The 25031-nt window shown below is 44.8% G+C and overlaps 1 protein-coding gene across 1 annotated transcript in view; it reads left to right on the forward strand.

Moving 5' to 3' along the window:
• The window catches only part of si:dkeyp-72e1.9 (syntaxin-binding protein 4), a 106457-nt gene that overhangs the window by 51688 nt on the left and 29738 nt on the right, over positions 1–25031 (forward strand). The window contains exons 8-12 of the mRNA XM_056288679.1: positions 6200–6341; positions 13825–13931; positions 15563–15704; positions 16638–16710; positions 20588–20679. Of these exons, the coding sequence (XP_056144654.1) occupies positions 6200–6341; positions 13825–13931; positions 15563–15704; positions 16638–16710; positions 20588–20679 (556 nt within the window). The remainder of the gene's footprint in view (positions 1–6199; positions 6342–13824; positions 13932–15562; positions 15705–16637; positions 16711–20587; positions 20680–25031) is intronic.

Below are 25031 nucleotides of genomic sequence, written 5' to 3' on the forward strand. Positions count from 1 at the left end.
ACAGCTCATTTGTTCGATTGGCCGTTACACACGCCGGGACTTAAATATTTCCTGACAAGAAAAAGACAAGAACACTGTCTAAAAAGGACATGCAAATCTTCCGCCTGGATTGTATTGTGCCAACAGATCATATTCATACGGTCAAGTGAGTACAGATATGTGGTGGAATGACTAATAACTTTTTTTGACAGCCTAGAATTGATATGTTCGGAGTCCGCGGTGGTTTAGCGGTCTTAGCATCGGCTTTGTGTTGATGCAGTTGCCCACTGGGGACCGGGGTTCGCGCCTCGGTCCCCTCAGATCCGACTACGGCCGGAGTCGACGAAGCTGTCTTCGGGAGGGGGGGCGGAGTCTGCTTGTGTTCGTCACACGAATGCGTCTCTGGGTGTGCGCGAAAAAGCTGTAGTTCGGCCTGGAGTCGCCTCGTCACGGAAGTGGCGAGGCGTCTCCCTCGAGACTGCCGGCCAGAGAGATGCAGCTGGCGAACGCATGCAGCACGAGGGTGGGTGTTTGTTAGAATTAAAATATGGATCGATTGGCCACTAAATTGGGAGAAAAAGAAAAAAGATTTTAAAAAAAGAATTTGATCTGTTTGTTGGTTCAGTTGTGAATACCAAGCTAAGTGGTTCAGATTTCAGCTGTTGGTTCACATAGTTGTAGTGTTAAGCTTGTTAATTTGAATGCTCTTAGATTCTCTGTACAAATAGAAGGTAGAAGAGTAGAATGCTTGGGTATGTACTTCCGAATTCAAGAAGAAGTGTAATATACCTGCAATTCACTCCAACTGGGGGAGTGGACATAGGGGGAAGTGTGGGTGGGTGGGCGGGGACTCCATTCTCTTAAAGATTTTTTTCTTCCTTTTTAAAAAAAAAAATTTCTAGTTTTTCCCCTTATCCCACCCGATTAACCCAATGGCATATGGCCGGAACTCTTGTCGAATAACTCCCCTGGCTTACGTTTCCACAGGAAGGAGATAGGCGTAACACCAGCTTCCTTCAAACTCGTGTCGGCTGCTCTCGCTATTTTACACGCTGAAGCCTCGCATGGATTGCATCACCTTCAAGCCGCAAGGGAGGCGTATGGAGAATGATTTCAGTTGCTTGGCTGCGGGCATCCGGGTGGGCCAGAGGGGTCGCTGGAGAACGACAGGTCCCCGAACACTACACCGATTTACACCCACTATCCCCACTATCCCTCGGGTAAGAGTGGCCTAATGAATGCCTTACCCCGTGGACGCTCTGACCGTGACCGGTTACGGCGAGTCTGGGATACGAACCTCCCAGCCACATGACGAGCGGGTTGCAAGAACGGCGGTTTATTCCGCTCGGCCACCAGAGCGGCATCCTTTTATCTTTTTTTTGTTTTTGCTTTTTCTCTCCTCATCTGCTTGGGGGCAAATATGTATGGGTCCATTCTTTATGTTACAGTCATTTTCAAATTTAAACAACTGTTTATCATATGGCTAACAGTAATGTAAATGAGGGTATGGGACGCACAATCCTAATGATTTCCTGGAACGTGGGGGGGGGGGGGTCAATGGGCCTATAATAAGAGCAAGGGTACTTTCCCACCTAAAAGATCTTTAAACAAATTATTTTTCTTCAAGAGACTCATTTATGTACTATTGACCATCAGCAACTATAAGTCGACCTTGGATAGGCTCAGTATTTCACTCCAAGTTTAATACTAAAACAAGAGGAGTAGCAATATTGATTAAGAAAAATGTTCTTTTTAATCCTGTTGAAACCATTTGTGATAATGATGGGCACTATGTAATTGTGGTTGGCACGTTATGTCAATACCCAGTGGTGTTAGTAAATATTTATACCCCTAATCACGATGACGAGGTCTTCACGAAGAAGCTTATTTCTTTAATACCCAAATTACATTCTCATTATTTGATACTTGGGGGTGATATGAACACTGTAATAAATCCCCTCTTAGATAAGTCAAACCCCAAAGCTGCAGTCCCCTCTAAAATGGCACAGACTTTATCACAATTCGTGAATCAATATTGCTAAATTGGCCCTTGGTGATCCCTACACCCAACAGATGAGCAGTTCTCCTTTTTTCCCCCGCATGTTCACAAGTCTCACTCTCGCAAAGATTATTTTTTAATAGATAAAATGCTTCTCCCCTCAGTGGCCTCTACTGAATACTTGGCATGGGTAAACTCCGATCATTCTCCTTTAACTTTAGACCTGAATTTTAAATATCAACCCAAAGAATTACGTTCTTGGAAACTTGACCCTACACTTCTATCAGATTCTCGCTTCTGCATGTGTATCACTCAGACTTTAGATTTGTTTCTAGAAACCAACCAAACTAATGACATTCGCCCCAGTCTACTCTGGGATACTCTTAAGGCAGTCCTTAGAGGCAAAATAATCTCATATTCTGCACATATTAACAAACCAAGAAAAGAACAAAAACAAAAGCTACTAAAATCAATAGCTGAATTAGATAAACATTGCATTGTCTCCAACTGCAGAACTATACAAAGAAAAAGTTGAACGGCAGACAGAACTTAATCTGCTATCAACAAAGGAAGCAGAAAAATTATTACTCAAAACACGAGGCATCTTATATAAACATCGGGGAAAAGCAGGGCATCTCCTTGCACATCAGCTGAAGGGTGGGTAGGTTAGCCTCACAATTGATCACTCAAATAGAAAACACTTAAGGTCAAATAATAATTGACCCATCTGGGATCAATGACACCTTCAGGTCTTTACTCCCAACTCTATGAATCAGAGTCACCTAGTGACGCTTCTGAAATACTATATTTCTTTTCAAATCTAAATATCCCAAACCTATCAATTGAAGATAAAAACGACCTGGAAGCTCCACTTCGTGTAGCTGAGATAACCAAAGCCATCATATCAGTGCAAAGTGGAAAGTCTCCAGGGCCTGATGGCTGTAGGCCTAACAGAAGGAATAGCACAGTCATCCCGTATGTTTCAGGGGTCTCCGAGAAACTCAGGAGAATTTTCAACAAACACCGCATCCCGGTATACTTCAAACCCAGCAACACACTCCAACAAAGACTGGTTCATCCCAAAGACCGTGTACCACACACCCAAAAAAGCAATCTGGTGTATGCTGTACAATGCAATGAGGATTGCACTGACCTATACATAGGAGAAACCAAACAACCACTACACAAACGGATAGCCCAACACAGAAGGCCAAACTCCTCAGGACAAGACTCAGCAGTCTATCTACATCTAAAGGAGAAGACACACTCCTTCAAGGACAGCAACCTACACATTTTGGACAGAGAAGATAGATGGTTTGAAAGAGGGGTGAAGGAAGCCATCTATGCGAAACTGGAAAAACCATCCCTCAACAGAGGAGGAGGTCTGTGACACCACCTATCTCCCACTTACAATGCCGTCCTTTCATCTCTACCCAGGAGACTCAAGAAGCCTAGCCTCCAAGAACAACAGTCGGTCACTAACGGCTCCAACGACTCATGACCACTGAATAATGAAGTCGAAACTAACACCCCCAACGACCGTTGCTGCTAAACAAATGCAAATCAATAGCTCCGATAACGACGGGCGCGGCCAAACATCGGTACACAAAAGAGCCACTTATATCTATGGCTCTGTTAGCGACGGGCGTTGGTAAACATCGGGACACAAAGAGCCATGGCACTGGCGTAACATGTTTATTATGGGCTCTGGTGCAAGCAACCCTTGTAGACCCCCCCGTCTCTCTCTCATTCGCTCACACACACACACACCACCACCACCATAGGTGGGTTTAGTAAGTAATTTTAGTAATTTATTTGTATTGCACCTTTCACAGATATACAATCACAAAGTGCTTCACAGCATAAAATATAACAAATAAAATAGAAATATCAAAGTAACAGACAAAGTTTACACAGATTAGTTATTGTAAAGGTCAGTACGTCAAAGATTGGCTACACTTCAGAACCACGGAGAGCGGACGCACCACGGACAGAGTTGGGAAACCTAAACAGACGGTCTCTAAATCAAATCAGTCGACAAAGCAATGAAACAAGTCAACAAAGCAACTAGGCTGTAATATAGCTAATAGCCTTGTCATTCAACAGTAACAGGGGAGCACACATCACACCCAAAACCTGGTAGATTGCATGGTTTGGCACGCACGCAGCACACATTGCAGCTTTCCTTTTTTCCTTGCTCTCCTTCCTCTTTTTACATCCACTTGTATGTGTGTAACTCATGCTTGCTTGCTTGATTTTATTTTTCTAAGGTTACTTAGGTAGGCTAGATAGGTAAATGATATTGCGCGCGCTAAACAAGCTATCATCACATGCTCAAAACAGACACGTAACAACCGACTAAGCAAATGCATGCAGAAATATTGACGGTCCCCCCCTAGCGACGGGCCCTGGTGCCACTGCACCGGCTGCACCACCTATATTTACGCCAGTGAGCCATGGACATCTATAGTAGCTCTGACAACGACTCCAAGAGGATAAATTCTGAGTCTGTACTTTGCGCTCATTTATGCTTGTATGTGCGTGTGTGTGTGTGTGTATATTTTTTTTTCTAGTTCTCTTTGTTTTACATTAATGTACCTCATTTATTATTATTGTTATTATTATTCTTAACAGTAATGTATTTTATTATTATTGTCATATTTCCTTGAACTAAGATAAGGAGCTCAGAAGACCAAGTGGTGCTGGTGGTTGTTGGGGGGGGGGAGTAAAGGAAGGGGGCTTGGACGGGTTCAATAATGGAACGATTTATGTTAATGCATTGTTTTATGTTTTCCTAAAATGTTTGTTTTCCTAAAATGCCAATAAAACATGTTCATAAAAAAAGCTAATCAAAACAGCATTTCCAAGGATTCAAGGAGCTTTATTTGTCACATGCACAGAGTTACAAAGTAAAACATGCAGTGAAATGAAATGAATAGGATGCTCAGTTACTGTGCAAGAATATAAATCAGTAAGTAAATAAAATAAGATAAATAGAATAAAGCAAAATAGAAAATTGAAAGTACACAATGAAACTAAATATAGGGCCCCCACCCCTACTGGACCATTAGCGGTCACGTATTTTTAAATTTTTGAATGTAGGCAAGTCTCTCTTCCCCATTGGACATTGTGCGTGTTATGTGCATAACGATGCAGTTAATGATATGTTCTTTCCCGTGTAACTTTATTGACAGCTGATAATTGCTTATGGCATGAAACAGGCTTGTATTGTCTCATAAAGAATACACTTGAATCACTGGATTATTTTGCTCCTTATTTGTTGAGCACTTTTCCTACCGTTGAGTGTTTCTTTTAACAAAGTTTTATATAAACTTAGCACAAAAAGTAAGGAAATTTGTGTTTGGTAGATTATTTCTTTGTTGTAACAATGCTTCTTGGCAATAAATCTTATATCAGGCACCTGATTGTCAGCACCTGGGGTACCAGAAGCTCAAAACAAGAGTCAATAGCAACAGCAAAATAAGCTGTTTGGCATTGGCAGAGAAGATTTGGCAAATTTTTCATGGGCGCAACCCACATACTCAGCTCTGCTGCTCATCCCACAAATGAATGTTCCTTACAAATGTGCCACCATTTAAAAGGGAAATAAACAGGCTTTCCAACAGTATAAGATTTATTGCCAAGAAGCATTGTTACAACAAAGAAATAATCTACCAAACACAACGACAACGACTCCTAGAGGATAAATACTGAGTCTCATCACCAGCCAGTCAGACTAGCTTGGTCTAGTCAGAAAGGCACGAACTGAGGAAGACTCTTGGATGAGAGGTGAAACGTCTTCACAGATATATACCAAGTCCAGTTGCACTTGATTCAACTCCTTTGGATAACCATGACCTGGATGAATGAGAACATTCACAGACCTACCAAACACAAATGTCCCTACTTTTTGTGCTAAGTATATATATATATATATATATATATATATATATACTAATCTTGAAGTTAGAAGAAAAATGTATCTATACAGTTTCCAGAATCCACTAGCATTTTAGTTAAAGTGACCTAGTATGCAAGTGACAGTGACAGAAACAACAGTATGTACAGTGTTACAAGAGTGTCCATGTGTGTAGAAGTTTTTGTTAAAGTGAAGTGTATGTGTTGAGAATTCAGATGGCCTGAAGATAGGAACTCTTCAGTCTTTCGGTTTTGGCGATGTCGTCTTTACTCTCTTTTCACATGTCCATCTGTGTTTTTCAGTCATCCAGGAGAGGGGGTGATCCAACTTATTTCAGTGGTGCATTCTAGTGGTCTGGGGATCACTATTGGAGGTGGCTCCAACCGCCCTGATGGCCCTGCTGTTTTCATCCAGGAGATGTTGTCTGGAGGGGACTGCCACCGGGTGAGGAGGGAGCAAGGGACTGAGAGAGGGAGGACTGAAGGGGAGCAGGGTGGGTGGATGTGGTCTTTGAGGGGAACAGGCTGGAGGTGGGGGTATAATGTGAGTCAGAGAGAAGGATGCAGTCATGCACCTGTACTTCTGTCCCTCTAGTTTAAACTGGGGCCTACTTGACACATGGTTGCAAACACAGGATGAAAAATAAAAGATGAAGTATAAGGAGATACTCATCAGTAACTGATGATGAACATTATACATTTTACCATTCTTCATCATCCTGATCGTCTGCAGTGACATTGCAGTTAGATGTAGCTTTCGGTGAGTGACTGAAGTTACCTGCCTTGAAATCTCTGCACTGGGACCCTCCTAACAGCATCATTTTAACAAACATTTACAGGGGCTGTAGCAAGGACACCTCCGAATTTTACCGTGTATATTTTTGGATACCAAACAACTGAATTTACACATCATCAGTTCACTGTTTTCCTATTTCCAAGCCAAGTCAAGTCAACTTTATAAAGTGTTTTAAACACATCACAAGGATTGTTGCAAATGACTCAATACAGAGTAAAAATATAAAAATGTTCGACAAATCAACCACCACATATTCACACCTATGCATTAAACTGTACACATAAACATATGCTCTTACACAGAAACAGATACAAATAGAAATAAAAATACAAATGATAAATAGTGTTAAGTCTTAAAGTCTTGATCAAAGGCTTGCTCTTTCAGGTTAAATCCACTGTATTTATGTATGTGCTGTTTTTAGCCATCCATTTGCATGTCATGTGTCTCATGCAGTCCTTAGACTTCTATCTGCATCTCCTATAACTCTACTCACACATGCAGCCAAATCTGTAAATCGCATGGCAGTTTTACATGTTGGGTTTATGTGTGACTGTGAACATGAGCCAGAGTTGATATTCCATAAAAGTTGTATCCTCAATTTGCTGACTCAAGATAGTTATATTTATGGAAATGTTTTTGAATGACTAAGTTTGAAAAAAAGCAGTCAGATTGCCGTATCAATCTAAAATAAGATGCTTTGAGCACTAGAACGACCAAGCCCGTCATTTTGATGGTTTTGGATTTTCAAAGTTTAAGAACTTAGTGGGGGGGAAAAAAGATACGGACCCCCCTGAGTTCTCCTACAATTGCATATATTTGCATTAAAATGAGTTTTAGATCAATTGCATGAAAAAGTTATAAGATCTACTATTTTCACTTTTTTAATTTTGCTATTCAAGTTCGACCATGTCCCTCTGAAGTTTAAATTGTTTAAAAATAGTATTATAGTTGTTAAAATTTTAATTTTGGTGTCAGTTGTTTCCTACCAGACATACTAACACATGCAATGCATTAATATCTCAATTGGGTATTTATCTTGACAGAATATAGAGTTTAAAAACCGGCCCGGCCCATGGTCGTTTTAGGTAGAAGTGAAATCCTCGTTGTTCTGGTGTTAAGGGAGTGAGTGACTCAATCACAAGGAAACCATCTGTGAGTTGTTCACAGCAGGCATTTGTCTGAAGCAGGAGATTTGTTTGTAAACAATTAAAAGTAAGATCCCGTGTAAAAATGTCTGCACAGAGGATGAGATCAGTAGTCAGTACAGTTAGAGATACTGTAACTTATGATATAGAAGCGAGAATGAGACAGAAGGCACTGTCTTATGTGTGAACAAACTTTATCTGTAAAATTTATGGATAGAAGCTTTGTGAGTTAACAGGGAACATTTGCTAGAAAGTGGCTTAACAGGGGCGTCCGAGTGGATCGCTGGTTCAAATCTACATGTTACCTCTGCCTTGGTTGAGTGTCCCTACAGATACAATTGGCTGTTTCTGCAGGTGGGAAGCCAGATGTGGGTATGTGTCCTGGTCGCTGCACTAGCGCCTCCTCTGGTCGGTCGGGATGCCTGTTCAGGGGGGAGGGGGAACTGGGAACTGAGGGGAATAGTGTGATCCTCCCACGCGCTACGTCCCCCTGGCAAAACTCCTCACTCTCAGGTGAAAAGAAGTGGCTGGCAACTACACATGTATCGGAGGGACATGAGGTAGTCTTCAGCCCTCCCCGGGTTGGCAGAGGGGGTGGAGCAGTGACCGGGATGGCTCGGAAGGGTGGGGTAATTGGCCAGATACAATTGGGGAGAAAAAGGGGGGGAGAAAAAAAAAGAAAGTAGGTGGCTTAGCAGACATGTACAAAGCACTTCCGGTGCTCCATAGAAAGACATGTCACAGTCATCTACAACAGCGGCAGCATTATGAGTCAAGGTGGTGCAGTAATTTTTACATGAGATACTGAAATGTGGTAGTGCCTGGAGCAGCCTGACACAAGTGTGACAAATTTGCAGATTTAGATAAATACACAACAGTTTGATATGTTGGTGTATCAGATCTTCGAATTATGACTGGTGTGAAAGCACATGAACAAAGCTTTACTTCATTGCACCTCTGGTGAGACAGGGTGCAGCCCTTACTCATCTCTCATCTTTCATCACAATAGACATACAAAGAGGGAGCCCCTTGCTCTGAGATTAAGATGGTATGTCTGTGGTGAGTCACTCCTGTCAGATTGTCTTGCTTCATGATCAACATCCCCCACCTGACACATGGCCACAAAAGTGCCAAACCTGTCATGGACTATTTTGGAAGTGGAAGTGGGTAAGACATGCATTTCATCTATTAGTAAAAACTGTACAATGGGAGGATATCCATCATAAATCTATCATATAATTTGTAAGTGAAGTAGAATTTCATGGACAGAGCTTGAACTGAGCTATAAAGTGTGTTTCTGCTAGTGAGCTGCTGTGCTCTAGGAGAAACCCCATCTCAGTGGGGCCTAAAACTGGCAGGCTAAGTTTCAATGATGGTGAAGGCCAAGTTTTCTGATTCTACGGGTGGTTGTTACAGGGTGGTTATATGGCAGCAGATGACCTGAGATGCTGGGGACAATCTTTTTTTTTTCCTTTTTCTCCCCAATTGTATCAGGCCAATTACCCCACTCTTCCAAACGTCCCGATCTCTGCTCCACCCCCTCTGCCAATGCGGGGAGGGCTGCAAACTACCACATGCTTCCTCCGATACATGTGTAGTTGCCAGCCACTTCTTTTCACCTGACAGTGAGGAGTTTAGCCTGGGGGACATAGCACATGGGAGGATCAGGTTATTCCCCCGAGTTCCCGCTCCCCCTTGAACAGGCACTCCGACCGACCAGAGGAGGCGCTAGTGCAGTGACCAGGACACATACCCACATCCGGCTTCCCACCCGCAGACATGGCTAATTGTGTCTGTAGGGACACCCGACCAAACTGGAGGTAACACGGGGATTTGAACTGGCAATCCCCATGTTGGTAGGCAACGGAATAGACTGCCATGCTACCCGGACGCCTCTTGGGGATAATCTCTAGGTTCCAGCTGGCTTTGTCATTAGAAGGTACCCTACATTTTTACAAAAAGAAGAAAAGTCTCATTACATTAAATATTTAACCTTGTACCTGGTAATCTTTAGTATCTTATTGTGATTGTGCACCATTACAAAACCCAAAACATACTTCTTTGACACTCATGAGCATAATGCGAGTTGTCCAGTATGGTCACCAATCAAGTGCCTGAGATCATTTCTGATACTGTTGTTGCCTTATTTAAGTTACCTAACCAAAGTCTCCTCAGACCAGATGTTAGATTTGCCCAAATCTCAATAGACATTTCATTTATCATAGCAGAATTGTTAGCTCAGCTTACAATGCTATCAAAGAAGGCAGAAGCCATTACAGCAGACTAGTGAAGAGGGATCCCCCCTTTATAAATGCAAATGATAACAATGAGACTTCAGTAGGTATTAAGCTGCTCCTCATTAACCATCACAAATGGCAGTAGAAGATCAATTAAAAAAAATACCCCCCCACACACACACACAAGGAAAACTGTGCTTTAGGAGGCTGCAGTCATGTGTGCACCAAACTATTTCACATCTTCTAATAGTCTTTAATGGCCAATGCACTGGGATGGCAACATCAAAGGAGCAGATACCAGCAGCCTCAGCAAACTGTCAAACAAAGGCCAGGCTAAACACCCTAGAATATACCCTCTCTACACCCATGTGGCATGACTTTGAAGTTGACACTCTAACTCATCTCTCCACGCATAACAATGTGTACTTCTGGAGTCTATTGTCCTTTTAGGCTTGACAGCGTTTCCTCATACAGTGGTCCTTAACCTCAGACAACTTGGGAGTGCGCTCAAGTTAGGTTAAGTTGTGCTGTTCCTGTGCTTTGGCCCCGCAAATTTCTGTGTCCACTCTGCTTGCACAATCTGATCACTGCAGGTCTTTGCATGTGACACCCCCCCCCCCATCTGTATTCACGTACATATCTCAGCACAAAGCAGGTGCATGTTTTTGGAAATATTTTTGGGCAAACATTGTTTTCCATTTGTAAAACTCAATATATGGGTGATCATTGCTTTTCAGATGTTTATTCGTTTGTAAATCCAGTTGCAAATAGCAAATTATGTACATTAGCTTCATAAGTGACCTTACACTTTAGCAGATTACATCTTTTGCCCAACTCATATTTAAAATCCCTGGGCTTCCAGGTAGCGTGGCGGGCTATTCCATTGCCTACCAACAAGGGGATGGGCGGTTTGATTCCCCGTATTACCTCCGGCTTGGTTGGACATCCCTGCAGACACAATTGGCCATGTCTGCGGGTGGGAAGCCAGATGTGGGTATGTGTCCTGGTCACTGCACTAGCGCCTCCTCTGGTCAGTCAGGGTGCCTGTTCAGGGGGGAAGGGGAACTGGGGGGAATAGCGTGATCCTCCCATGTGCTACGTCCCCCTGGTGAAACACCTCACTGTCAGGTGAAAAGAAGCGACTAGTGACTCCACATGTATCAGAGGAGGCAAGTGATGGTCTGCAGCAGAGGGGGTGGGGATGGAGCAGAGATCGGGATGGCTCAGAAGAGTGGGGTGATTGGCCAAGTACAATGGGGGGGGGATGTTTCTAAATCGCTTGTTACAGATAGTGAGTGATAGAGGACAGTAGCCCAACATTAAGATGTTATTGTCTTGTAAATTAAAGTGATCGCTCCATGCTCTTGTCATAAAAGCTCTCAATTTACTGAATACTAATATCAACTTGTGCTACAGCTACTCATACTGATTCTCTTGCCTGCTTATGGAAGGAGTTTGCCCATCAACCAAATCCCAATTTTTAATTCCTTGCCTCATACATATTTATTCCTGGGGTTTGTTAATTTAGCATGCAGGGATTCAGATGCTTTCTGACAGCTATGATGATTTGTTTTCTTGCGCCGAGTTATGACGTCGACAAGTTGTTATTGGAACTGAGATTTGTTAAGTTTTCATGGAGGAAAGCAGTGTATTTCCCAGACAAATAATACCTGTAACGTTATAAAACTACAAACTGAACCACTATCTGTTCATAGACTTTTTGACCTGTAGTTCACCAAGAGTCATAGATGACAACATATTGTATTTACTGACACATTACCCACACAAACACTGCATCCACTCATTTTCTGTTTTCATTTTGTGTTTCCCTTTGTTTATTCTGAACACAGTGGCTGCAAAGGCACACAATCCAAGCATCAAATTTTGAGAAATTTGCTGATAATATAGACTGTGTTTTCCTTATATCCAAAAGTGCCCCAGGCATTGATCTTCCATATTATGCTAAAGTTTACTGAGTGGCGGGACTTTTAGCCCTCAGAATTCAACCAGTCCAAGATCCAAGAAAGTATGTACTTAGCACAAAAAGTAAGGAAATTTGTGTTGGGTAGATTATTTCTTTGTTGTAACAATGCTTCTTGGCAATAAATTTTATACCGTTGGAAAGCCTGTTTATTTCCCTTTTAAATGGTGCCACACATGCATTTGTGGGATGAGTAGCAGAGCTGAGTATGTGGGTTGTGCCCGTGAAAATTTTGCCAAATCTTCTTTGCCAATGCCAAGCAGCTTATTTTGCTGTTGCTATTGACTCTTGTTTTGAGCTTCTGGTACCCCAGGTGCTGACAATCAGGTGCCTGATATAAGATTTATTGCCAAGAAGCATTGTTACAACAAAGAAATAATCTACCAAACACAAATTTCCTTACTTTTTGTGCTAAGTTTAGATAATAACCGTCCAGCAGTATAACTGGTGTTAAACAAGGAATTCAGTTTAAGTTTTTCAATAGTACAAGTGCCTGTGTACTATCTTCATGAAAAAGCATATTTTTACCTTTATACACATTGCTCTTGACACAGTTGAAGACACCAAAGCGTACATTGAAAGAGAAAATCTGCTTAAAATGGGGGTTAATTGGCCCTTATATAATTAATAATAATAGGCCACAGTCATCTCTGTCTGTCACCTGAACAATACTAAATGCCTGTACCGCTTGCTAAAACTACATAGAGCGCTGAACTCATATTTTAGGGTGGTGTACAGGGGATCCACAATCCAAGTCAGTTTTGTAATCAACCCATCTAAATACTATCTGACTTAAGTTGATTTATCAAGTGAATCCCCCCAGCCTATTTCCCCTAAACATATGCATGCCACTTAAATGCTTTATGTTAATATAGTTTATGCTAAAGATAACATGTTCTCTGTGGGCAAATAGTATTATTACAGTACCATCATGTATAAGTATTATTCAATGAACATGGAAAATTGAGTGGAATTGGAAAACGATTTCATTTGTGCCAGAAATGATTGACTGCCATTAAAAGTAATGAGCTAGAAATTTATTCATTTTTTTCCAGTTACTTTGTTTCTAGAGGCCTCTGTGGGTCCTTTTCTATCCTCCTGTCTACCCTGACAATTGCTGGTCAAAATGTATTTTCTGGGGGCGTCCGGGTAGCGTAGCGGTCTATTCCATTGCCTACCAACACAGGGATCCTGGTTCGAATCCTCGTGTTGCCTCCGGCTTGGTCGGGCATCCCTACAAGCACAATTGGCCATGTCTGCGGGTGGGAAGCCGGATGTGGGTATGTGTCCTAGTCGCTGCACTAGTGCCGCCTCTGGTTGGTTGGGGTGCCTGTTCGGGGGGGAGTGGGAACTGGGGGTAATAACATGATCCTCCCACGCGTTACGTCCCCCTGGCAAAACTCCTCACTGCCAGGTGAAAAGAAGCAGCTGGCAACTCCACATGTATCAGAGGAAGCATGTGGTAGTCTGCAGTCCCCCCCCCCAGATTGGCAGAGGGGGTGGAGCAGCGATCGGGGATGGCTCGGAAGAGTGGGGTAATTAGCTTGATACAATTGGGGAGAAAATGGGGGAAAAAATCCACAAAAAAAATGTATATATTTGGGTTAACACCTGGATGTAAAAGAGGAGACTGGATTCCTGATTATTCAGTATCTTGAGCATCTTTAAACACAGGTGGAATATTGGACGGCAGTCACCATTTGTTTGATTACTCTCCAAAAACAAGGATTACCATGCTATATAAATACTCCCTTGTTTCACTTTCACAGGATGGACATCTGAGGCCAGGCGATCAGCTCATTGCTATCAACAAGGAGTCCTTAATAGGTGTCACTTATGAGGAAGCCAAAAGCTTGCTGAACAAAGTAAAACTCGGGTAAGGAGCATGCTGTTTGTGTGTTTTATATAAAACCTCCCTCTCACCCTTTTTCGGGTGGCGTATGTCTTCCTCAAGCTCGGGTCCTCTACCGGAGGCCTGGGAATTTGAGGGTTCTGCGCAGCATCTTAGCTGTACCCTAGGACCGCACTCTTCTGGACAGAGAATCAGGAATCTGGACTCGCTGGAGTCACTCTCCCAGTTTGGGGGTCACAGCCCCTTGTGCTCCTAGGGACTGGGACTGCTGTGGATTTCACCTTCCACATCCGATCTAGTTCTTCCTTCAGCCCTTGGTATTTATTTAGCTTATTATGCTCTTCTTGATGTTGCCATCACTCAGGATTGCTACATTGATCACAACTGCTGTCTTCTGTTCCTTGTCGACCACCACAATGTCTGGTTGGTTAGCCAACACCTGCTTGTCAGTCTGGAACTTGAAGTCCCACAGGATCTTAGCTCTGCCTTTGTCAACCACCTTTGGCGATGTCTCCCATTTGGACTTGGGTACTGGCAGTCTATTCAGTACAGATATTCTTGTGCTCTATTCCAGCCACTTGGTTGTGCCTTTCAGTGTACACTTTCTCAGCTAGTATTTTACATCCTGCTACAAAGTGCTGGGCTGTTTCGGGCGTCTTTGCACAGCCTGCATTTCGGGTCTTGTCTGGTGTGGTAGACCCCTGCCTCACGCAATGTGCCTGTTCTTGTGCTGCTATGATCAGAGCCTCTGTGCTGTCCTTCAGTCCAGCCTTTTCTAGCAACTAGTAGAATTTCTCGATAGCAACGCAATATATAAAGTAAGAAAGTGACGTGGAAGAATTTTCCCACAACAAAATAAATTCTCAAGCTTGGCACTTGTAGAGTGAAAAGTTCAGTTCACTGTAATTTTGCTATTGTGAGCAAGGGAGACCAGTGGCATAGCTACAGTGGTTCTGATGGACTGGCTCCCCGAATCTAGAGAAGCTATTCTTTTTATATAGTGAATAGCAATACACATAGGATTTAGTTTAAATTCACAGGGTTGTATCAATTCTACTCACAAGATTGACTTCCTGGCTCCAACAGCAAGGTGAAAACAATGTAAATAAAATGGCATTGAATACCACTGGGTTTGGCCTCGCATATGGACCAGTGTTCTTTGCATAATCAAGAGTAGCTAGCATATGGTCGATTGCCTCACAGGGTGGGACACAGACCGTGCCTCACAGGGTGGGACACAGACCGGTGTTCCTTGCATATAGAAAGGGAGATCGTCACACGGGGTGGGACGCCGAACCCTTCAGTGAGCAATTATCAAGTGACCAATAACTCAATAAGGCTCAAATTAAGTAAGCATTTATGTAAAGCGGGCACTCAGAAACTCAATGCCTCCTTGTATGGAGGAAAGCCCTTGATTATAATAAAAGGGGAAAAAATATGCTTCCACAGTGACAAAAAGTGAGCTCAACTTTTTCAATGTGCTCCAGGACCTTTTGGCTACAGATGTTGTTTAAGGTTATAATGCTACAAAGCAAATGGAGCAAACCTCCATACTACCACAGTTAAGTTACTTGTCTTTATTCTGTTTGTGTGGCTGAATGTTTTCATGTTCATATATTATTTGTTTGTATCTATGTGTGTGTGCTTGTCTTCAGCCAAGATGGTGTGGTTGAAATCGCCTTTATCCCTTGTAAGGGGCCTCTCCCCAGCAGCACCTCTCTCTACAGCGGGGTCCAACGTGGCGTGGGCAACAGCTACAGCTCTGGACGTCTAAAAGTCCATGTCAGATCACCTGAGGTCAGCTTGTGTTCAATATATTGTTGACTAACAATTTAGAAGACATACTGTATAAACAATATAAACAGTACCCAGTCACAGAGCTTAGCAATCAATATTATATCAATATATTTATTGATATAATATTGACCCAGTGATATGAGACTAGATATCATCTAGATATAATATGGGATTTTGGTTATTGTAATATTCTGATATGACTTAAATATTATTATTCATTGGTCTTAAATGCTGTATTATGGCCAAATGATACAATTTTCGGAACGTATCAGACTGTTTCATCTGAGTGAAATGATTGCCTCTACCTGCTTGGTCATCATTTCTCAATATTTTCCTATGTTAAGATTTCTTATGAAAGCATCAGTAGTCCTCCCCAATATATTGTCAAATTATCGATAGAGGTTTTTAGTTAAAAATAAAGAGAATTGATTTTCTCAATATCGCCCAGCCCTACCTAGTCACGTCAGCATTTGAAACTGAGCTGAAATTAAATTAATCTAGTTTGAGGTCCTAAAAATGATCTTGGGCTTAAATAGCCATTTTACTTAAAGACAGATAAAAGTAATGAGAAAGGATGACTTTTTAGAAAACAAACCCTGAGATGTTCTTATGCGGCTTTATTAATTTTGAGTTGTAAAGCACTTTGGTCAACTTTTGTTTGTTTGTTTTTTTAAATTGTGCTTTATAAATAAATAATTTTGACTCACAAGGGTTTTTGACTTAAAATAGGTAAAGCAGGAAGACCAAGACTCACCAAAGACATTTCTTCAGATAGCACAATACATTCTTCAGGTGTATTATTCTCATGGGCAAAACCCTTCTGTATCATGCTCTCCTCGGTTGTGTGATTAGTAGATAATAAATTAGCTGTTATTTCCGTTCAATAAGATACAAATATGGTTCCTGATCTGTTTGTCATTTCCTTCTGCTAAGATTCATACAGAGGAGCCAGCACCAGTGGCTTCCCCTTCCCCTGATATCTGCCCACCAGATATTCATGTTCCAGGTGAAATAAACAACCCCTCCTCTTCTGCCTCTCCTTAACTTCTCTTTGTCTGTTTCTCTCAATTCTCTCTTTCCCTCGCTCGCTCTCTCTCTCTGTCTCTCTCACTCTGACTCTTTACAGTGTCTTTCATTTCTAATGCCTCTTCCACCTGCATTGTCATAGTAATACAGTGAGTTTAAGACAACCGAATCCTAACCATTATGATTCATGGCCCTTTGCAAAAGTCAGCCTTCATGCAAGCATAATGTATAACATTGCAGTATGCATTCAATCCAACATCCTCAGAGTAACGCCAGTTGGTTTTATTTAATAGGCCCGCCTGATCAGTTTGTAAGGCAAGGAAATGCTCATCTGCTCCTTTGATATTTGCACAAAAAAAAATGCTCATCAGGCAAACATTAGATAAGATGAAAACACAGACCCCAGGTTCCTCCATATATCAAATTACAAAGCGGAGCCTCACAGAGGAGTATTGTGGCTCCTGGCCACAAGGGCAATGTAAAGCATCTTACCGACTTAATGAAGAAGTAATTCTTAAGCCATACAGCTAAGAAAATCAAATGAGGCTCCTTTTGTGTAAGTGGCTTTTTTTTGTGTTATCATTTGTTTGTGTATCTGAGGAGACGAGTTTGACTTTAAACCACAGGAAATGGCAGCAGCAATTATTAGGGAGTAACTACAGTATTTTAAACATTGCTTTCAAAAGTAATAGCATAAATTAAACGTTATAAAGACTATAAAAGGCAATGAATAAGTGAGTGTTTCTTTTCATACGCTTGTCCCAAGTTCTTGTGCCACCATCATTCTATTAGCAAGCATATGTACAAACTGAGTTATTTTGTCTTTGGGTTCCTTGATTGTAACAAATAGCTAGATCCCCTATCCAGCACTTGTAGTGAGTGGGTTGCCTCTGGACCCAGCTCAATGCCCGCAAGCCCATCACAATCCTATTGGCTGGGATTAACCCAGTCAAGGTTATTTCCTAGTTGTTGTAACCACTTAGCCCCCCCCCCTTCAGTTATTGCTTCATCCAGTGACAGTTGCTTTTGCTAGCAATGATATATTTCAGCGGTTTCAGGAGAATTCTGGTCAGGTGTGCAGATATAAACAGACTGGATTTCTATTTAATATATCTAAAAGAAAAATAGAGAAATAAACATTTACAGTTCTTCATGAAAAAGTTTTTTACAAATACCCAAAGGAGTATTGAATCTCCTTGATTGAAGCCACTTGATTGAAGCCACACAAATAGAGGGAGGGGTAGAAATGGTCAGAGAAGTTTAAAGTTAGGTAAAACGCCGAGGGTGGGGAGATTAAAATATCTTCTGTTCATTTTCCATTCTTAAGTTTGTTATGATTTGTCAAAATGAGTTGTTTATCGAAGGAGGCCTCCTTTGTATTTTACCTATTATTTACTTGTGAATATCATTTAGAGTGTAGGTTGTGTGCAGAAAGGGCTTAATACTCCTGAAACACCCCTTGATTTTGTAATGACAGCAGATCTGTCTGTCACCTCTGACTCAAGAGGGAGGGAGAGTGAGAGAGATTAAATCCTTAGGTTGAGGGAAGGGGGGGGCTTGCAAACCAAACCCCTTGCAACAGGAGCCGCACACACAAATACACATGCACAAACATTGGGGGGAAAACTGTCATGCCCGAAGCTAGCATAAAACAGAAATCTGGTACAGGGAAAACTCAGTGATGTTGGGCATTGGCCCTCACTTTCTGTGTTCCCTCCCTCTCATTTGTAGTCATCCACTCTCTCTTTTTAATCATCTGGTTGTCACTCTATCCTCCATGTCTCTCTCCCCTTACCTGCCAAATCCACCCACGGAGCAGAAAGGACACAATATTTGTCAATCCTCTAATATTTGAGATTACTCAATAATATTTTTCCTCCTTTTGTCTTTCAGATATGTACTGAGATGGATAATAGAATGCCAAATAAAGATCAGAGATTATGTTTTACTCACAAGAGTCCTCAGTTTAATAATGTACACTGCTCAAAAAAATAAAGGGAACACCTAAAAACACAATATAGACCTCGATGAATGAAATATTTCAGCTGAAAATCTTTATTTATTAGACAGAGGAATGTGTTTAGAGCAAAATAACCTAAGAATGATCAATGGAAATCAAAATCATTAGCCCATTAAGGTCTGGATTCAGAATCATACTCAAAATCAAAGTGGAAAATGAGAACATAGGCTGATCCAACTTCTGTGGAAATTCTTCAAGACGATTCAAAATGAGGCTCAGTAGTGTGTGTGGCCTCCACGTGCCTGTATGCACTCCCTACAACGTCTGGGCATGCTCCTGATGGGACGACGGATGGTCTCCTGAGGGATCTCCTCCCAGACCTGGATCAGGGCATCGGTCAACTCCTGGACAGTGTGTGGTGTGACATCGCGTTGGCGGATGGTACGAGACATGATGTCCCAGAGGTGCTCGATTGGATTCAGGTCTGGGGAACGTGCAGGCCAGTCCATAGCATCAATGCCCTCGACATACAGGAACTGCTGACACACTCTGGCCACATGAGGATGAGCATTGTCATGCATGAGCAGGAACCCAGGGCCCACTGCACCAGCATATGGTCTGACAATGGGTCTGAGGATCTCATCCCGGTACCTAATGGCAGTCATGGTACCTCTGGCTAGCACGTAGAGGTCTGTGCGGCCCTCCAAGGATATGCCTCCCCAGACCATCACTGACCCACCGCCAAACCGGTCATGCTGGAGGATGTTGCAGGCAGCAGAACGTTCTCCACAGCGTCTCCAGACTCTCACGTCTGTCACATGTGTTCAGTGTGAACCTGCTCTCATCTGTGAAGAGCACAGGGCGCCAATGGCGAATCTGCCAACCAAGATGTTCTCTGGCAAAGGTCAATCGGGCTGCACGGTGTTGGGCTGTGAGCACAGGCCCCAATTGTGGACGTCGGGCCCTCATACCATCCTCATGCATTCTGTTTCTCACTGTTTGAGCGGAAACCTGCACATTAGTGGCCTGTTGAAGGTCGTTTTGTAGGGCTCCGGCAGTGCTCCTCCTGTTCCTCCTTGCACAAAGGACCAGATAGCGGTCCTGCTGCGGGGTTGTTGTCCTCCTGCGGCCCCCTCCACGTCTCCTGGTGTACTGGCCTGGCTCCTGGTACCTCCTCCATGCTCTGGACACTGTGCTGGGAGACACATCAAATCTTCTTGCCACAGCACGCACTGATGTGCCATCCTGGATGAGCTGCACTACCTGAGCAACTTCTGTAGGTTGCAGATACTGCCTCATGCCACCTCTAGTGGTGAGGGCACTAGCAAAATGAAAAACTAACCAAAGATCGGCCAGAAAAGATGAGGACAGGCAAATAGTCTGTGGCCACCACCTGCAAATCCATTCCTGTTATAGGGGTTGTCTTGCAAATTGTCTAATTTCCGCCTGGTGGAAATTAGACAATTTACCAACAGGTGAAATTGATTCACAAATCAGTGTTGCTTCCTAACTGGACAGGTTGATATCTCAAAAGTGTGATTGACTTGGAGCTACATTGCATTGATTATGTGTTCCCTTTATTTTTTTGAGCAGTATAGTTAGAATTGAATTTCAATCAACTGTGTGTGCATTAATTACTGAATCCAAGCATTCATGCCACAGGTATTTAAAAGGCTCAGACTATGTCCTTCAACTTTCATGCACCGAACCTTTAGTGAAGTTTGATTTCTCTTGTGTTGATCTATCAAGAATCAACAAATATATTTTCCCCCACCTCCTCTCTTTTCCTTGCTTCTTTTCTCCTCTCCTCTCTCCTTCTTTCGCCTTTACTGTTTTCTTTTCCTCCCCCTCTTGTCCTGTTTTCACCACTCCCTTTCTTTCTCTTTTCCTTTTCCAGGCCCAAACAACACCCAAATATCAACGTCAGGGGCCAAACCCAAGATTACCCTGGATCCTCACATACGACTCAAATCAGACAAGTTGGACCTGGTGAGTCTCACCATTCACTGAGTTACTGAGTTATTCTATGTTATCTCTTATTTATATTTTTTAAAACATGTCTCCTACTTATCTGAGGAGGATTGGCTGATAATTTTCAAGCAAAATACCCTTGTTTCACATTTACATGATGATACACATTCATACCTAGATGCTGCCCAGAGCAACCAGTACCAGGGACTCTGTCCCAACAACCCACCTACCCCCTTTACCCCTTTTGCTTCCCTTACGCAATACATGATGAACAAAATGGTCAAACCATTGGCATTTTGTTCATCAAGAGATAGTTGACTTAGAAACATAGGTGTCACAGCCTCTCGCCCTTGACATCAAAGCGATCGCCCTTGACACCTGCTACACCAGCTGACACCTGCTACACCAGCTGACACCTGACCCCCCCTTCACCCCGGCAATCGCCCTCACCCTTAAAAGGCCTCCACTATGGACCAGTCTTCGCTGGAACATCGCCATTCTTCTGCCTGCCTGCCTACCTGCCACAGAGCCACCAGAGCTCTACCCCCGAGATCGGTCACTTCAATAAAGACTGGATTCTTCCCTTACCTGGTTGTCCCATCTGCTTTTGGGTTCCTTCCCGATACATGACAGTACGTTCCAGCCACTATGGACCCAGCAGACCATTCCACCACAGACCTGGCCATGGTCTGCCAGGCTGTAGGCAACCAGGAATCGGTCCTCGGCCAGCACAGCCAGGTGCTACAGGGGATGGCTGACGCCCTCCGTGGGCTCAGCTCAAAGATCTCCGGAATCCAGACCCAACTTAGTGCCTCCGCTAGCCCGGGATCCGCCCCTCCAGCTCCGCCACCCCCAGCGCCATCAACTTCGGCTAAGGAACCATGGGTTGCCCCGCGCGATAAGTATGATGGAGATTTTGGACTTTGTCGCCCTTTTTTGATGCAGTGTGAGATTGTGTTTAACCAGCAGCCCCAGTCATATTCCACGGATGGAGCCAAAGTCGCTTACATCATGGGTCTTCTCCGGGGAAGCGCCCTGGATTGGGCTACAGCGGTGTGGGAGATGCGGGCCTCCACTTCCTCATCCTACGCTGAGTTCACCACTGCTTTTCGCCAGGTTTTTGATCATCCCATGCGGGGAAAGGATGCATCAAAAAGACTGATCTCTCTCCGCCAGGGTTCCCGCAGCGTCGCTGACTACTCAGTTGAGTTCCGTACGCTATCAGTGGAGAGCAGATGGAACAACGAGTCCCTCCAGGCCGGCTTTTCCAACAGGCTGAGCGAATCCATAAAGGACGAATTGGTTTCCTACCCCGAGCCTGGAGGGTTGGAGGAATTGGTTACCCTGGCCATTCGTGTGGACAACCGTCTCCGGGAGCGGAGGCAAGAGAGGACGCGCCGCTTTCCTGGTCACAACAACTTACCACGGGCCACACCTCCAAACTCTGGGGGCCGAGCTCGCTCGACTGAGGTTGCCGTCCCCCGAGAAAGCCCGAGGCGTGACTCTTCCCCAGCTTCGGAGCCAATGCAACTCGGCCGCTTCCGGCTCAACCCAGAGGAGCGTCAACGCCGCATCACCGAGAACAGCTGCTTGTATTGTGGTCAGCCTGGTCACTTTCTCACCTCCTGTCGTCACCGTTCCGTCAAACTAGCAGGCTCATGAGGGAGGGGGAGGATCCATAAGAACCTGGAATACATCCAGTCAGCAAAGCGACTCACCGCGCGCCAAGCCAGATGGGCGCTCTTTTTTGGTCGTTTTAATTTTTCTTTGACGTACAGACCTGGCTCCAGGAATGCCAAGCCCGATGCTCTGTCTCATGTACATGGGGAGGAGTCTGAGCCCAAGCTCCAACCTGACACCATCGTTCCCTCTACCTGTGTGGTTGCGGCTGCGGCTGTCACCTGGAACATTGAAAGGGAGGTCATGGCAGCACAACAGACTCAGCCTGACCCAGGTAACGGTCCCCTCGGGCGCTTGTTTGTTCCAGACGCTGTTAAATCTAGCGTGTTGCTGTGGGCTCACTCTTCCAAACTTACCTGCCATCCTGGAGTAACCTGTACCCTAGCCTTCCTCCGCAGGCGGTTCTGGTGGCCTTCCATGACAGAGGATACTGGGTCTTTTGTTTCTGCCTGTCCTGTTTGTGCCCAGAATAATCCCTCCACTCGGACCAGTTCCGGTCTGCTGCTGCGCCCCCTGCCTGTTCCACACCGTCCCTGGTCGCATCTGTCCCTGGATTTCGTCTCCGGTCTGCCCGCCTCCGACGGTAACACCATTGTACTGACTGTCGTTGATCGCTTCAGTAAATTTGCTCACTTTTTGCCTTTGTCTAAACCGCTTTCGGCCCGAGAGACTGCGGATCTGCTGGTCAGGGAGGTTTTCCGGGTCCACGGTCTTCCCCGTGATATAGTGTCTGACCGTGGCCCCCAGTTCACTTCTGCTGTCTGGAAGGCTTTCTGCTCTGCCATCGGTGCCACCGTCAGCCTGTCATCGGGGTTCCATCCTCAGACCAACGGCCAGGCCGAGAGGGCCAACCAGGCATTGGAGACTGTCCTCCGCTGTCTGGTGTCTGCCAACCCATCCTCTTGGTCCTCACAACTTCCCTGGGTAGAATATGCCCATAACACCTTGCCATCGTCTGCTACTGGGTTGTCCCCTTTTCAATGCCTTTACGGCTATCAGCCCCCCCTTTTTCCTTCTCAAGAGGTAGACATTCCGGTCCCGTCTGTCCAGGCCCATGTCCGTCGGTGCTGTCGGACCTGGCGGGGAGCCCGTGCTGCACTGCTCAGGGCCTCCGGCCGTTACCAGCGCTTGGCGGATCGTCATCGCACCCCTGCTCCGGACTACTCCCCCGGTGACCAGGTATGGCTCTCTACCAAGGATCTACCCTTGGGATCGGACGCTAAAAAACTGTCCCCCAGGTATATTGGTCCCTTTCCCATTGTCAAAGTCATTAACCCCTCTGTGGTCCGTCTGAAGCTGCCCCGCACTCTCCGGGTTCACCCTTCCTTTCATGTGTCCTGCCTCAAACCTGTCTCTACCAGCCCTCTAGTTCCTCCGGCCCCCCCGCCCCCACCTCCTCGTATGATCAACGATCATCCAGCTTACACTGTTCGTCGTCTCCTGGACTCTCATCGCCGCGGTCGCGGCCTGCAGTATCTTGTGGACTGGGAGGGATATGGCCCGGAGGAGAGGTGTTGGGTCCCTCGTCGCCTTGTCCGGGACTTCCACAGGACACACCCTGACGGGCCTGGTAGGTCGCCCGGTGGCGCCCCTCGGAGGGGGGGTACTGTCACAGCCTCTCGCCCTTGACATCAAAGCGATCGCCCTTGACACCTGCTACACCAGCTGACACCTGCTATGCCAGCTGACACCTGCTACACCAGCTGAGACCTGCTGACCCCCCCTTCACCCCGGCAATCGCCCTCACCCTTAAAAGGCCTCCACTATGGACCAGTCTTCGCTGGAACGTCGCCATTCATGGACTTCTGCCTGCCTGCCTGCCTACCTGCCACAGAGCCACCTCCTGCTCTACCCCCGAGATCGGTCACTTCAATAAAGACTGGATTCTTCCCTTACCTGGTTGTCCCGTCTGCTTTTGGGTTCCTTCCCGATACGTGACAATAGGCCTATACACCTGGATGTTCACTCATTCATTCATCTTCAGCTGCTTCTGCAGGGTCACATCGCGGTGGCAGCAAGTTAAATAGGGCACTCCAGACATCCCTCTCCCCAGCAACGCCCTCCAGCTCCTCCTGGTGGATCCCAAGGTGTTCCCAGGCTAGATTGGACATGTAGTTCCTCCAGTGAGTTCTGGATCTACCCCGGGGTCTCCTCCCAGTTGGCAGTGTCTGGTAAACCTCCAAAGGAGGGCACCCAGGAGGCATCCTAATCAGATGCCCAAACAACCTCAACTGGCTCCTTTCGATGCGAAGGAGCAGCGGCTCTACTCATGGCTCTCTCTGGAGGTCTGAGCTCCTCACTCTATCTCTAAGGCTGAGCCCAGACAACCTACGGAGGAAACTCATTTCAGCCGCTTGTATCCGCGATTTCACCCTTTCGGTCACTACCCAAAGCTCATGACCATAGGTGAGGGTTGGAACGAAGATTGACTGGTAAATTGAGAGCTTTGCCTCCCGGCTCAGCTCCCTCTTCACCACAACAGTCCGGTACAATGTCTGAATTACTGCTGATGCTGCATCTATCCACGTGTCAATCCCCCACTCCATCCCATGCTCACTCATGAACAAGACCCTGAGATACTTGAACTCCTTCACTTGAGGCAACAACTCATCCCCAACTCGGAGGGAGCAATCCACCATTTTCTGGTAGAGAACCATGGTCTCAGACTTGGAGGTGCTGACTCTCATCCC

The sequence above is a fragment of the Lampris incognitus genome, chromosome 10 (genome assembly GCF_029633865.1).
Source record: "Lampris incognitus isolate fLamInc1 chromosome 10, fLamInc1.hap2, whole genome shotgun sequence".
Taxonomy (NCBI): Eukaryota; Metazoa; Chordata; class Actinopteri; order Lampriformes; family Lampridae; genus Lampris; species Lampris incognitus.